Genomic DNA, 15,088 nt, shown 5'->3' with positions numbered 1-15,088 from the left:
GGGGCATTAGCTGGAAATTGTCAGCCTAGAGCTGAGTGTTCAAGGCTGTGAATCTGATTGGAAGTCCTAAAGGTTTTTCTCCCTCTTTCTTCCTCTTGTTAAAAAAATTGATTTTTGGTTAAAAGACTCAGAAGAAATCACTCAGTTTCTCTCCACAAAGAGAAAGTGTCACGACCTTAAATGGAACCTGAGAGCCTCAGGGATACATGAAGCACCCGGGCTATGGAACACCACACCTGGAAGTGTGGCCTCACCCTTTAAAGAGGGACCTCAAGGCCTCTCCACTCCATACTGTGTTGCTAATGGGAACAACTCAGGGCTCTTCTATTCATCTCCCTCAGTGGAGATGAACAAAACCTAAACTCAGCTCCCGAAGTGCATTTAATTAACAAGGAAACAAAGAAGCATTGTGTCCCTAATGCCTCCCTGATTTATTGCATTAAAAACCCAATTTGTCCCCACAATAGGCTTTGGAGGGAAGAGGCAGTGGAGAGACTGGGGAGGTCTTTAAGCTGCCGGCACCTCGCCACAGGTGCAGGTCATTGTGGAGCCAAGCTATTCCTGCTTGAAAAGTGCAACAGCACCGCTAACTCTGGGCCACTGGGGTGCCCCAGGCATCCTCCCTTGGAAAACCTGTTGGTGACCTCAGCAGACACTGAGGGCTTTGAGGTGATGAGTGTCGGATCTACCTCATCACTTGCTGGTTCTGGGGTTTTCCCAGAAGATGGTCATATCTACTTCACCCCTCTTCTCTGAGGAAGTCTGAGACCCATCATAGAAAAGCCCAGAGCCTGTGATCCAGTGAATACAGCGCCACGATGAAGAGTTTGTAAATTGCATAGCACAGAGCAACCTGGAACACCATAAGCATACAGTAAATGTCCGCTAATAGTGTTCGTGTAGAGCAGAAATGTCCAGGGTTGATGGGGCACATCTGGCCGATAGGAAAATTGTTCCCGAAGTTACTTCTCCAGTAGAACACAGCTCCATCTTATTTGTTGTAGCAAAACTTACGATACTGGGTGTGTTGGTCTCACAACTGTGACAAAAATACCTAACAGAAGCAACTTGTGGGGTGTGCTCTGGCTCACAGTCCACTATGGGAAGATTCAGGGGCGGAAGCAGGAGTCACACGATCACGTGGCATCAGCAGTCAGGAAGTGGAGTCTGATAAATGCTGCTGCTCTGCCCACTTTTTATTTGGTACCAAACCCCAGCCCATGGAATGGTACTGTTACGCCCAGGACTCTCAGTGCCACCCACATATAGGGTGAGTCTTCCCAACTCAATTAACCTAGTCTACACAGGCCCAGAAGTTTGTTTCCATGGTGATTCTCAATTCCATAAAGGTGATGATCAAGGTTATTCGCCCTAGTAGGTAATGTACAAAAGAAAGGTTTCTGTTAGCTCATGCTTTGGGAAACAGGAGAGTCCAAGTGCCTGGTGCCAGAATGCACACAGTTTTAATTCATGGTGGAAAGCAGAAGGTAAGCCCTTAGATGCCCAAGGGCAAGCGGGAATGGCGGAGTCACTTTACGACAACTGCTTTTGTGGTAACTAAGCCAGTTCCTTGAGAATTAAAACTCACATGAGATGGCATTAATTCTTCAGTGAGGGTTGCAGCCGTGGCCCAAAAACATCCTAGTAGGCTCCACCTCCCACCACCACACAGAGCAGTGGTTCTCAACTGTGGTCACAACCCCTTTGGGCACATAGTGGATATCCTGCATATCAGATATTTACATTACAGTTCAGACGGGTCAGCAAAATTACAGCTGTGAAGTAACAGTGGAATTTTATGGTTGGGGTCACCACACCATGAGGAACTGTATTAAAGGGTGGCAGCATTAGGAAGGTGAAAACCACTGAAGAGGAACCAAAGTTCCAATTTATGGACTTCTGGGAACCTGCCCAATCACAACAGTCTTAATTCTATAATTCTGAGAAAGACGTAGAGAACAGCATCAAAGTCACTTGCAGACCTGTCACCTGGAGACAGTCATGGTTATTATGCAGATATATTCCTTTGAGTTCTTTCATCAATTTTATAAAAAGAGACAATGTCGAGCATACTGTCTTGTTACATGCTGGCACTGTTCTTTTAACAGTGGATATGATGTTGACAGAGCATAACTCACGGGGGTCTCTTTGAGGTAGTGCCAGCTTCCAGGTGGGGAAACTGAGGCTGATAGATGAAAAGCCACTTCATTAGAGTAACAGAGAAAGTCAAGATTCAAGATCAGGGTCATCTACATCCAAAACCAGAGAACTTTCCAATCCCCAGGATGGCCATTTGCCTTCAGAGGAGCTCACAGTATGCAAATGGATTTTCCGTACCTCCCTGTTGAGACTGTGTGCCCTGTCTTCAGAAATCCATCAGCATAGACAAAAGGCACCAAAGTCAATGTCTGCAAAGGATTAGCCAAGAGGCAACAACACAGATGAGAGGCACTGGGTCTTATCAGTCACCAGGGCAAGGCACACGTGATGATAAATCTTGGTTGTCAACTTGATGATATTTAGAATCACCATGGAAACTGAGCATGTTTATGAAGGGCTCTCTAGATTAGGTTACTGAGGTAGGAAAATTTTAGGATGCTAACTAGATATGATATCAATCTGTGGATCCAGGACTGATGAAAAAGGGAAAAGCTAGCTTAATACCAGCATTCTCTGTTCTCTACCTCCTGAGTGTGGATGCAACATGACCAGCTGCCTCTTGCAACTGTGAACCAAAAATATGTCCTTCCTCCCTCAAGTTGCTTTTCTCATGTGATGTGACAAGTACCAATAAGATCATATTGCAACCACAGTGTGAGCCCCATGACACAACCGTCAGGACTGCAAAAATGAAAAAGATGGGCAACACCACGTGCCAGAGATGCCCCTGGATGGCTGTGTCAATCAGTAGAGCCACAATGGGAGGTAATTGGGCAGAATTCAGTAAAGCTGACTGGGTTTTTCTACTGTAAGCCCAGGAGAATGTCAACTAGGAGAGCACATGTACACCCCCCAAATGCATGCTCTATAATGCTTGTGGAGGTGCCATTTGCAATAACCCAAGTCCCTCCCCAGTAGACAGGGGTCAGTTCTCATTGTATGAATATACTACACACCATAGCTTGTGAACTGATTACCACGAAACATGAACCAATCCACAGATGTTAGCAAAAGAATTAGGACTTAAAATATATATGATTAATGGTTCCATTATATGAATTCCAGTGATGGGTCATGTGTGGATTAGAAGTTAGGATAGTGGTACCATGGATGGAGCAGCCAGGGTGTTGACTCTGAGGAGCTGACCATGATGTCTCTCAATCTCGATGCTTGCTAGGTGGGTATGTTGATTGTGTAAAAAGTCCTAAGCTATATACTGTTTGTAGACATAGGGTCTCACTATGTAGCCCAGGCTGACCTCAAACTTGTGATCTCCTGCCTGATCAGCCTCCTGAGTGCTAAGATTATAGGTGTGCTCCTCCTCCATATACAGCTACGGCACTTACTTAAGTACATTTTTGTGTGCATCTGAAACAAGTCAATCAAAGTGGAATCAACAAGGGTCTGCAAACATCAACCAAGTGTGCCTTTGTCCTATCTCCCACCCAATCCAGGACTCCAACCAGCTAGTGTGGTGGTCCTACCCAGATCCCTAGCAGCAGACTTTGAGAGCTTCTGCCAGGCCAATCATGGTCCCCTGCCCCTGCTGGGCCGCTGTGAGCCAGAGAAGGTGCTGCCTCACCTGAGCACTGTTCCAGGCATAAGGTAAGAAGTCTGTGCTACGGCAGACATGAGCGTGAAGATGAGGTACACTGATCCAGCCTTAGGGACCACGTAGGTCATGGCCTGGAGCAGCACGTGACCACTGCTCAGGAGCGAGCTGCCCACTCTACCTTTCCTATTCCATACCCTGTCCTCCAAGTGCACACCTGCCCCTGCCCCAGGCCTGGAGAAACCCTGTGGGCAGTGTCTTGTTCCATTTCCTGTTGTCATGATAAAATATGCTAACAAAAGCAGCTAAGGGGAAAAGAGGTTTGCTTTAGCTCACAGTTACCAGGAAGCAGGGTGGCAGGGGCTTGAGTAAAGCCAAGAGAAGTGAGCAATAATTTTTTTTTGTAGGATCTCACTATGTATCCTTGGCTGTCTTGGAACTAGCTGTGTAGACCAAGTTGGCCTTGAACTCACAGAGATCTGTTTGCCTCTGCCTCCTGCATGCTGGGCCCAGAGCAATCAATTAATGCCCACATGCCTGTGCCCAGCTCTCCTGCTCTCTCTGCTCTGATGCAGCTTGGGATCCTCTTGCCTAGGGAATGATGCCACCCACAGGAGATGCATATTCCCACTTCAATTAATCAATATAATCTCCCAAAGACATTCTTACAGACCAACCTGAGACTCTCTTCCCACATGAGTCTAGATAGTATCAATGACAATTAAAATGAACCATGACAGGCACTGCCACCTGTCCGTTTATTGCTCATACCAGAAAGTCTTGCACAGGATTAAGAAGAAAAGTACAATGCTTGTATCACTAACCCCCAGAGGAAAATACCATTTATATTGTGCATGTTTGCCCAGACTCTTAAAAAGCAGATGTCCCTCTTAGCTCCTGTCCACAGTTTCAGTTACCCACGGGTGACCAGTGTCTAAAAATATGGCATGGAAAATTCCAGGAATAAATAAGTCAATGTTTTAAATAACTTTTATGACAGTATATCATTACAATTACCGTGAATCTCTGATTTATAAAGTAAACATCAGGGGAAAGAACACACTGGGAGTATGGAACCTAGCTAGTGTCAGGCAGCCACTGGGGATACTAGATGTAAGAGTATGTCATAGCAAACCTCATAGGTGGTCCTGGAAACCCTGCCTCTATGCCTCTCCACTATGCCCTAACTCCGTTTGTGGGGCTAACTATGATTCTACCTTCTCTGACTAGATTGTTAGACACAGTAACTGCTCTTAGCATCTTCCTGGAGCTCTCTCCTCCCTCTGTCCCCCTCTTCTGCCCACCCACAAAAGTGGCCTTTTCCAAGTCCACATCTGATCACGTGATTCTACTATTTAAAAGTCTCCAAGGCCTGCATGTGGCTTGTGCCTTGGCCCTATCTCAAGACCAGTGGTGACCTGGCCCCAGCTCAGTTTCTCCTGCTACTCGGGGCAACCCTCGCTCTCTCGCCAGACAGAAGACTTTCCATTATCATCGTGTAGACACAAGGATGAGAGGGTCCCTCAAAAATGCTACTGGGGCCTGAGCTGGTACTTCCTGTGTGACCAGCTTGGAGCCTCCTGGTGCAGATTTCCCATGGTTCCCATACTCAGTTCCTCTACCCTTTGCATGTTCTGCAACCTCTGCCTCGGTGTGCTGTCCTTATCCAACTTGTTAACTCCTGGTTTTGCCTCGAGACCCAACACCTCCCCTTAGAGGATGGTTAGTCTTCCAACACTATGAGAAAATACCCAGGACAAACATTATAAAGGCAGAAAGGCTTGTTTGGGTTTGCTGTTTTGGAGGTCTCAGTGCATGGCTGGCTGGTTATTGGCAAGGCGGCACAGCACAGCAGGGGACGTGGAATGCAGCAAAGTAGCATCCTCTTCCTCAGAATGTCCCCGATGGCCTAAGCTCCTCTCACTAGTCCCCACCTTCTAAAGGTCCATACCAGCGACCACCACAAACTGGGATCCTGCATTCAGTCCACGGGCTTCTGGGTGTCGCTCGAGATCCAGCATAGAAGAGGAGGAAAGCTCATTGTCCCGCGCCTCTCCACTATCTAGACGCTTGCTACTTCATGTAGCAGGTGTCTGAAGGTGGAGTCACAGCCTGACCACATCCCCCATCTCCCAGCCCCCTCCCCCCACCCCGGCACATGAGTGGAAAGGAGGAACACTCAATAAATGATCTGGGGTGAGCAGAGGTGACTCTTGTACCACGTGGGGTTTTCAAGCTCACAAGACAGTTCCCTTATGGAGAAAGGAGGCCTTGCCCTGCGAACTCTGACCTGTGAACTCCGAGAGGTTCCTTGAGGCCACCATCCTCTGTCTGGATCTGCCAGCGTCTCTCCATGACAGAAAGTCCACCAGTATTTTATTCTTGTGGGTCTCACTGATCTCATGTTGAGGTTCAGGAGACTGAGTGAGCCATAGGTTGTATTATACACACGTGGGTTTGGTAGCTTTGGTTTGCTCATGCTTTGGGAACACCCACCAAGCCCATAGGCGGAAACCAAGTTCCCTAGACATGTCAGCCTCAGCTGTCCCCTCCACTGTCCTTTTAAAACGTGCATCACTAGGGGACCATACTAAAAGTCAGGGGCCTGTGAGCATTGCTTTGTGTCCCCAGGACCGCCTGTCCGCAGTTTCAGAAATACGAGTTTGGTGCCTGCACAGGCATCCTGGCCTCACTGGAAGAGTACTCAGAGCAGCTGGAAGACATGGTGACCTTCATCCTGGACTGCAGCTTCTCCATAGATGAGGCCTTGGAGCAGGCAGGGATCCCCAGAAGAGACCCAGCAGGTCCCAGTCTTGCAGGAGCATACAAGGTAAGGCCACACCCCTGGACAGAATGGCTTGAAAATGTAGATGGAGTTGTATTTTTCTGTGGTGGAGAGAAATTGGTACAGGAAGCAGAAACCCTAAGGTCAGCCCCTGCTCAGTCCTCCTCCCAGGTAGAGTCATTGGTCTCCAAGCCAGCCTCTCTCCCTCTCACCTCTGGTACGGCTGTAGCATCCAGTGTAGTCCCTTTGAGCAGTTGTTACAGCTGAGTCAATCAGAGCCATTTGGGGAGAGAGAGAGAGAGAGAGAGAGAGAGAGAGAGAGAGAGAGAGAGAGAGAGAGAGAGAGAGAGAGAGAGTGCATGCGTGTGTATAAGTGTGTGTCAACCAGTGTTTTTCAAGGTCAGTATACCTTGTTTCCTGTTAAATTCCATGTATTTGGAGAAGGGATTGACATGGATTGTGCAATGCATGTGTGGAGGTTGGAGGAAAACTTAAGGAAATCATTTCTTTTGCTTCCACCAAACTCGAGTCACCAGGCCTGGCAGCAAGCGCCTTACCTGCTGAACCGCTTCACTGACCCCACCTTGGTTTTGAGACAAGGCCTCTTCCGGACCTGGGGATCGCTGGTTAAGGCTAGGCTGGCGGGCTGAGAGCCGTAGAGATTCTCTTGTCTCCATCTCAACAGTGCTAGAATTGCAAGCACAGGGTGTCACCATGCCCAGAGTGGTGACACTGGAGATTAACAAAGACAGAAAGGTGGCCTCTCCCGGGACAGGACTGCTGTTGGGGACTGTCCACGGCTAGGCGATCAGCTCTTCTTCCTGCTGACAGCAGTCAAGTGGGGGAAAGAGCAGTCCTTGCTCTGCTGCTCCCTTCCCTGATGCTGTTGAGACAAGTCTGAGCACTCACTCTCCAGATCAGTGGCCTCCAGGGCCCCTTGCGAATGCCCAGCCTCCAAGACCCTGTGCGGATGGCCAGGCCCCAGGGCCCTGTGAGAACGCCCAGCCTCCAGGCTGCCCTGCTCACAGTGACTAGACATTTCATCTTGAGCACTGTTTGTTACAGTGTCCCCTTTGGCTCCTGTCAGAGAGGCCTGGATTGCATCAGGTCAGAAACAAGATTGTCCACATTCGGCACAGCCCTTCAAGGGACGATAGCAAAGGGTGAGGACAGAGCCCTGGGCACTGGCTGGGACCCACTGTTGTCTGTAGAGGTTAGAACTGGGATAGCCTCAGACTCATCAGCACAGCCCCTCATTTGAAACGAAGAAAATAAGACCTAAAGGGACTTACCCAAGTCCCAGAGCCAACTGGAACCACACTTCTGGCTGGCGTGGTGACTGAATAATACTTGCACAGAGGCACGGGTGTCCACAGGAGATGTCAACCACGGCCTGTCATTTATCCATGACAGCTCACTGTCCCCTCTCCCCATGGTTACCATACAGCTTTCGGTCAGTAGCAACCCCACCCCACTGCCCTTAGAACCCAAGGGAGGTGGCTGTACCGCCTGTTGAGTTAGACGGATGACCTTGATAGGTCTAGACAGAGGCATCTCAGCCCCTAGCAGCACTGTCTGGCTTTGTAAGTGGCCTACACGGGTCCCCTCTCTGTCCCAGTTGCTGTCATAGGGACACCAGGTTGACAGCACACCAGAATTTCATCCTGCTGTTGCCAGCGTGGTAACAGCAAGCCAGTTAAGTGGCAGCCACGGTTGTCCCAGTGAATCATGATCCTGGCTGTGTCCTAAACTTGCAGGGGGGAAGAAATGTGCCACAAGCAAAAGTCGTGCAGGTCACCCTGTGCAGACTCTACCAAGGGAGACCTGGGGCCTCCAGGGACAGGTGCCAGGGACAGGTGCCTCCCCTGTGGAATCTAGAAGTGGAGCACTGGGTTATCTGCTCCCTTTTGCCTTAGAGGCCCATAAGGGTGTGTGTGTGTGTGTGTGTGTGTGTGTGTGTGTGTGTGTGTGTGTGTGTGTGTGTTGTAAACCTCAGCTGCAATTGAACATTTCCTTCAGTTCTGAATGTTGGCAACCAAAGCTGTTGGATCAACAGATCCTGTAGCATTGTGACTGATAAAGTATTTCACAGATAGATTCATTATCACCGTACAGTTCTCAGACTCTCAGAGACAACCCATACACTGACACTCCAAAATGACAATGCTAGTAGATCTGCCATCCTGTCCTCTTCGCTGTCCATGGGAAAGCATGCTGTTTTCCCCATGGAATGCTCCGGTGACTACATTTGAATGTTTGAAATAGCATTGGTTTCCTTTGGGATATTGAATTTTCTTCTCTTCCCCTCGCCTCTTGGGCCCTTGCCACGTGTTTATGTTTTAAGGCAGGCTCTCACTGTGTAACCTAGGCTAACCTTAGAACTGAACTCCCTGAGTAGTCATGGCTCAAACTCTCCATTCTCCTGCCTTAGCGCCCCGCCCACCAAGTGCTGAGATTACAGACACATGGCACCCATGAATTTTCTTTTATGTGGTTAAAATATTACTCTCAGCTTAGAAGATGTGTCAAATGTTGACAGGTTTTAAAAAATTAAGAACCCCCACCCCTGTTTTGATTTACTTGTTATTGACCAAGCACCCCTCCTGTGTGACTCCTCAAATTAGAAGGCGTGTTTCTACAGCAGCTGCTGGAACCTCTTGCTTCACGCAGCTTCTTGAGCTGTGAGTACTGGGGCTTAAATCTGTGTTAATGCCTTCTTTTCTTCCCCCTACATGTTCATTTGTCAGACAGCAGTGCCATGTGCCGCCATTGCTGGCTTCTGCTGCCCTCTGGTGGCCACAATGAGACCCGTTCCCAAGGACAAGCTGGAAAGACTCTTGCAGGCCACTCACTCCCTGGGAGGACAGCAAGGACAGCCCATCCACATCGGCGACCCAGGTCAGTGTCCACAAGCTGCGATTCCAACACGGGCCTGAGAAGCATCTAGGAGCTTATGCTGTTCTTCGGGGAGTCTCAGGGGTAAGGACCTGGGGTCCATACCAGATGACCTGTGGTTTAAAACAGCACGACCAACACGCTTCATCTTGAGGGTTTGTGATACACACACAACTCCTGTGAGCTTTGCATAATCCCTGAATCATGTTGTATGGGACTCTTTGCTTCAAGTTGTCCTCTGACCTCTACATGCATGTTATGGTACATGTGTTGCTCATGATCATGCACATACATCACACACATACACACACACACATCCACATCCACATATGCACACATGCACAGCGTGCGCATGCACACATGATAATATTAATAAAAAACTCAAATTTACATTTGAATTGAAAGCCACGAGTATTAACTTAGCCTGAGAGTGAATGAACGGATTCAAGGGTGAAGGTCAAAAGTCTAGATGCTGCCCAGGCCTCTTGGAGCTCCCGGGGGGCCTGAAGGGAGCTTGGGGTTGGCCTGGGTGAGAGCCAGAGTCTGCGTACTTGTAGTCAAAAGAATCATCAACAACCTGACAGTCTATGAATGTAGCATCAGCACTATTAGCCTTCCTCAGGGCCACCCAGAGGATGTCTACAGGCTTGTCTTCCTAATGTGAACGTTCTGACACACCCATCTTGGTTGTCTTCATGTCGATGACTGCTGGCCAAGCTAGGGCTACTGTAGTGGTAACGTTACAGCTGTGTAACTTAGTCAGTCTGTATCAGGATGGCACATACTGCTGGCTGTGTTAGGACTCTGTGCTACAAGGCCAGTATTGAGCTAGACACACCATAGACTCCCTCCAGAAACCACACCATGCAATTTGAGATGTCAGCCTGACTGTGCCAGTCACCATGGGCCCTAAGTTACAGGACATCCTTGTGTGTTAAAACTCCAGGCCCTGGCCATTACTACCTCCCCTCCTCCTGCTCCTGTCCGTCTAAGATAATGCTATAACTGCCGTTTCTTTGGGAGGGAGATATGTAATATACCCAGTGCGCTCATGTGTATGACACTGACCAGGGGAATCCTGTTTTCTTTTTCCATGTGCAGGACTTTTGGGAATCAAGGCAATTTCCAAACCCGACTATGGGAATTATGTGGAGTGTCGGCCCGGGGACGTCCCAGTGTTCTGGCCTTCAAAGCTGACCAGTCTGGAAGCAGTCAGCAGCTACAGTATGTTGGGGCACAAAGGTGCACCTATCTTGATCTCAGATGTAGCCCAGTGGATCTGGAGTTCTCAAAAGCACAGGTTTACTGATTAATAAGCTTAAACTCAGAAAACACAGGCCTAGAGTTGGGAATGTAGTACAGTGGAAGAGTGCTTTCCCAGCATGCCTGAAGTCACCCATGTTTAACTCCCAGCCCTGGAAAACAAGTACAGTCATAGTCTAAGTGTCTACAGTGTCTGCCACTTTCTCTGTTTAATCCCAGGGCCGAGTTGCTGCACCATAGCAGCTGGTCTTTAGCCCAAGAACCTTTTGATTAAATCCTTTTCCACCTGCTGAAGCGTCACAGCTGGATCTAAAGGAAGAACCAATCTTCAGCTTGACCTTTTGAGATTAAAAGAGACTTGAGAGCAAAAGGATGACGCCAAGAAACAGTTGAATTTTACAATGAAGTCGTTTTTTGGTATCTCTTGAGGACCAGTCCCGGAACCCCTCAATACCAAACTCTAGCTTCTGCCAGAAGAGGGCAGTGTTGACACGTCCATTCTTCTGTACACTTGAACTCATTGTTAGAATTCCTAATGCAATACATTTGCGAATAGATGTTCTGTTATATTTTCAAATTTTTAACTTATTTTATGTGTATGAATATTTTGCCTGCATCTATGTATGTGCCACATGTGTGTGCCTGATGCCAGCAGAGGCTAGACCTGAAGTTACAGGCAGTTGTGACCAGCTATGTGGGTGCTGGGAACCAAACCCAAGTCCTCTGCAAAAGCAGCGAATACTTTTAACTGCTGAACCATCTCTCCGTGCCCATTATATTGTGTTTTTAATATAAAAAGAAAAAGAAAAAAAACTATGTCTTCACTACAGGCACAAATATTCTCCGTTTGAATATTTTCAGCCAACAGTTGGATGAACACTAAGAACTAAAAGCAATATCATCAGCAGTTTCCCTGCAACACAGAGTAGGATTCCCATGAATAGACATAAGGGGGCACCCCCAGGCTCCCAGTAACAGGAATATGATGGGTATATGATAGTAACCATTGCAGTCCATATCACAGACATTGGAAAATTCTGGGTCAGTTATTCCGCTATAAAGAGTCAAGTTTAGTGTCATTTTAACATCATTCCTGAGAGCTCAGTTATCAGACAGAATATCTTCCTGATATGGCAACATAGATAGCCCAATCCACGGCGATTCTAATGTTTATTTAAAAGTCCATGCACCGGCCGGGCAGTGGTGGCACACGCCTTTAATCCCAGCACTCGGGAGGCAGAGGCAGGCGGATTTCTGTGAGTTCGAGGCCAGGCTGGACCGACAGCCTCCAAAACAATACAGAGAAACCCTGGCTCGTAAAACCACAAAAATTTTTTTAAAAGTTCATGCACCGAGTACCTACTGTATGCCACGTGTGAGCTCAGATCTTAAGAATGCAATGCTGTGTCCTCGAGGAGCTTGTGGTCATTTCTAGGTATGGAATGGGAAAGGGGGCAGGTATGCACACATCCATATACCGGCAGTGTCTTAGTTAGGGGTTCTATTGCTGTGAAGAGACACCACGACTACAGCAACTCTTAGAAAGGAAACATTTAACTGGAACTGGCGTACAGTTCAGAGATTCAGTCCATCATCCTCATGGTGGGGCAGGGCAGAGCGCAGGCAGACATGGCCCTGGAGGGGGAACTGAGAGTTCTACATCATGTACAGGCAACGTGAAGTGGTCTGAGACACTGGGTAGTGTGGCTTATGCACAGATAAGATCTCAAAGCCCACTTCCACAGTGACACACTTCCTCCAACAAGACCACACCCATGCCAACAAGGCCACTCCTCCCATTAGTTCCACTCCCTTTGGGGGCCATTTTCTTCTAAAGCACCACAGACCAAAAATTCCCCCTCTAGCACAGCAGGCTCGTTTCTCTCCCGCCATCCACCATGGGATGTGCTTGTTAAGCAGTTCTCACAGCTGAAGCATCCCAGCACACCCTAGCCCTCTTAAATCTCATGGTGTATTGATTGCGGATGAGAAGACACGCCATCACCAGTCAGAGACAACAGCGAATCATTCTCACTCCTCAGCATGCAAGTTTTACTAGCAATGGAGTCCCTGCTGCACACCCCATTCAACTGATGGGGGCAAAGCCTTGTGTCCCATTCTGAGCCCACTGCTCTTAAGTGTACCTGGCCTTCAAGTGATCACTTTTAGGTGCTGTCTGACACACACACACACACACACACACACACACACACACACACATAAAGAGAGAGAGAGAGAGAGAGAGAGAGAGAGAGAGAGAGAGAGAGAGAGGTAACCATTCCTCAGACTCAATAGATGTACCTACCCTTCATAGGTCACACGCAAAGCTTATGTGTCTATGAGTAAATACCCCTTTTGAGTGTTGGCTGACTCTGACTTTCTATTTAATCCAAGCAATGTTACAGTTTCTGTGAGATCTAATACACCGTTTACTCATCTCATTTATTTAACACCTACTACGTGCAAGACATGATATGGGAATCTGAGGTAGAGAAACAACGGTGCCTCATCTTGAGGAGCACACACCTGGGTGGAGGGACAGTAGTCTAACACAACAGTGATACAGACCAAGGAAGGCAGAAGGAAGAAAGTCAATATGCTAAGTAGTAGGTGCCCAGAAACCAGACACAAGGACAAAGAGATTATTTGGTGTGGGTCTCACTAATGCGAACCATTACTGAGGGCTTACTCAGTACCCTGCACTGCTACTTGTACCTGTACTTCCCGGCTCAGCACTGACAACAAGCAGACAAGGCGCGGCCATTATTTTATAACCTAACAGATGTGTGTAGAAAGGGTAGGGTCACTCCTGAAACCTGAATGCATCATCCATGCTACAGTCACTTCTGAGGAGGACGCAAGTGTACTGCACAGGGCTGTAGCCTAGCAGGGGGAGGGTTTTGTTGCTATTGTTGTTTTAAAGAAAAATATAAACGCTATGAGAAAACAGAAACTCCACACGTAGAGGGTACCCCATCTAACATCTGCTACCAGGTAAAGTAAGTGGCCTCATGCACTGAAGGGTTCGGTCTGTGCTTCCTGTTATCTGTAATGTGATGGACAGAATCTCTGAGAGCTCGTGCTCCAGCTGTGGCCGCACCTCACTTTTTTTTTTTTGCCATACTCATCTCCACTTTCCTAAAAGGTGGGGACAGTTGTTTAAATAGAACGTAGTCTAGCCATAAGCCAGCTCATTCTCTCCTTGGTGCCAGCATATGGCAGAAGGGATTCTGTTGACAGCTGGTGCCGGGGCCATCTTACCTTCCCTGGCCACTGTGGATTGGTCTTGGTGGGGTGACATCACAGCCCTCCCTGTGTGTGTTCCAGAGGCTCCACTGGCTTTCACCAGCACTCCAGGCTGCACTGTGATGATCCTGAAGGACACTGTGTCTCCAGCCAGTTGTCTGACTCCAGAGATGGTTCCAGAAGTCCACGCCATATCCAAAGACCCTTTGCATTACAGCATAGTGTCAACCACTGCTGTTCAAAAGATCAGAAAGCTAGAGTCCATAATCGCCATAGACCCAGGTAAGAACGAGGTATTCGAGGCTGGGGACATGGTTCCGTGGGGAAAGTGCCTGACACTCAAGCATGAGGACCGGAGTTCAGAACTCAAGAACTCATGCAAAACTTTGAGCATGGTAGTACACATCTGTAATTCCAGTACAGGGCGTGTGTGTGTGTGTGTGTGTGTGTGTGTGTGTGTGTGTGTGTGTGTGTGTGTCTGTGTGTCTGTGTGTGTGTATATATATGTATGTAAGAGAAAGAGAGAGAGAGAGAGAGAGAGAGAGAGAGAGAGAGGGAGGGAGGGAGGGAGAGAGAAATTGGTAGATCCCTGGAGCTTCTAGCCACACAAAGTAGCCAAATCGATGAGCTCCAGGTTCAGTGAAAGACTTGTCTCAAAATTAAGGAGTTGAGTGATTGAGCAAGACACTTAACATTGACCTCTGGCTTCTATACACACATTGCACACACATCTGCATGCACACCTACATATACCACACACACAATAAAATATAATGAATAAATAATGAGTAATTAAAACATTTACACCTGCTGACTGAAGGCTTCCATGAAAGAGGCATGATATAAATTGTACAAACTATCCACAGTGTAATTCCTGAAAATGCTCACACTGGCCTATAAGGTGTTTCAGTTGGCTAAGACCGTTGTAGCCAAGACTGAGTCCCATCCCTAGGACCCACATACTGGAAAGAGAGAACACTTCACATAATGTTCTCTGACCTCCATATGCACAGACACATATAAATTTTTAAACTTAATCAGTTTTTTTTAAAAACTTATACCAAGTAAGATTCCCAGAAAGACCAGAAGCAAATTCACCAAAACGCTGACACTGAGGGCCCATCCTAGTCACAGTTCTATAGCTGTAAGGAGACACTACGACCTAGACAACTCTTATAAAAGAAAGC

General features: G+C 47.8%; 1 protein-coding gene across 7 annotated transcripts in view; it reads left to right on the top strand.

The window, feature by feature from the left end:
- The window catches only part of Dglucy (D-glutamate cyclase), an 82,467-nt gene that overhangs the window by 36,605 nt on the left and 30,774 nt on the right, over positions 1–15,088 (top strand). For all 7 annotated transcript variants that reach the window (XM_013112250.3, XM_005068406.4, XM_013112249.3 and 4 more), the window contains 5 exons: positions 3,615–3,765; positions 6,344–6,542; positions 9,245–9,395; positions 10,494–10,616; positions 13,983–14,183. In XM_013112250.3, the coding sequence (XP_012967704.1) occupies positions 3,615–3,765; positions 6,344–6,542; positions 9,245–9,395; positions 10,494–10,616; positions 13,983–14,183 (825 nt within the window). The remainder of the gene's footprint in view (positions 1–3,614; positions 3,766–6,343; positions 6,543–9,244; positions 9,396–10,493; positions 10,617–13,982; positions 14,184–15,088) is intronic.

This window comes from Mesocricetus auratus, unplaced genomic scaffold (genome assembly GCF_017639785.1).
Source record: "Mesocricetus auratus isolate SY011 unplaced genomic scaffold, BCM_Maur_2.0 Super-Scaffold_15014, whole genome shotgun sequence".
NCBI lineage: Eukaryota > Metazoa > Chordata > Mammalia > Rodentia > Cricetidae > Mesocricetus > Mesocricetus auratus.
The sequence above is the reverse complement of the archived record's forward strand: the minus strand, read 5'-3'. Positions and strand labels throughout refer to the sequence as shown.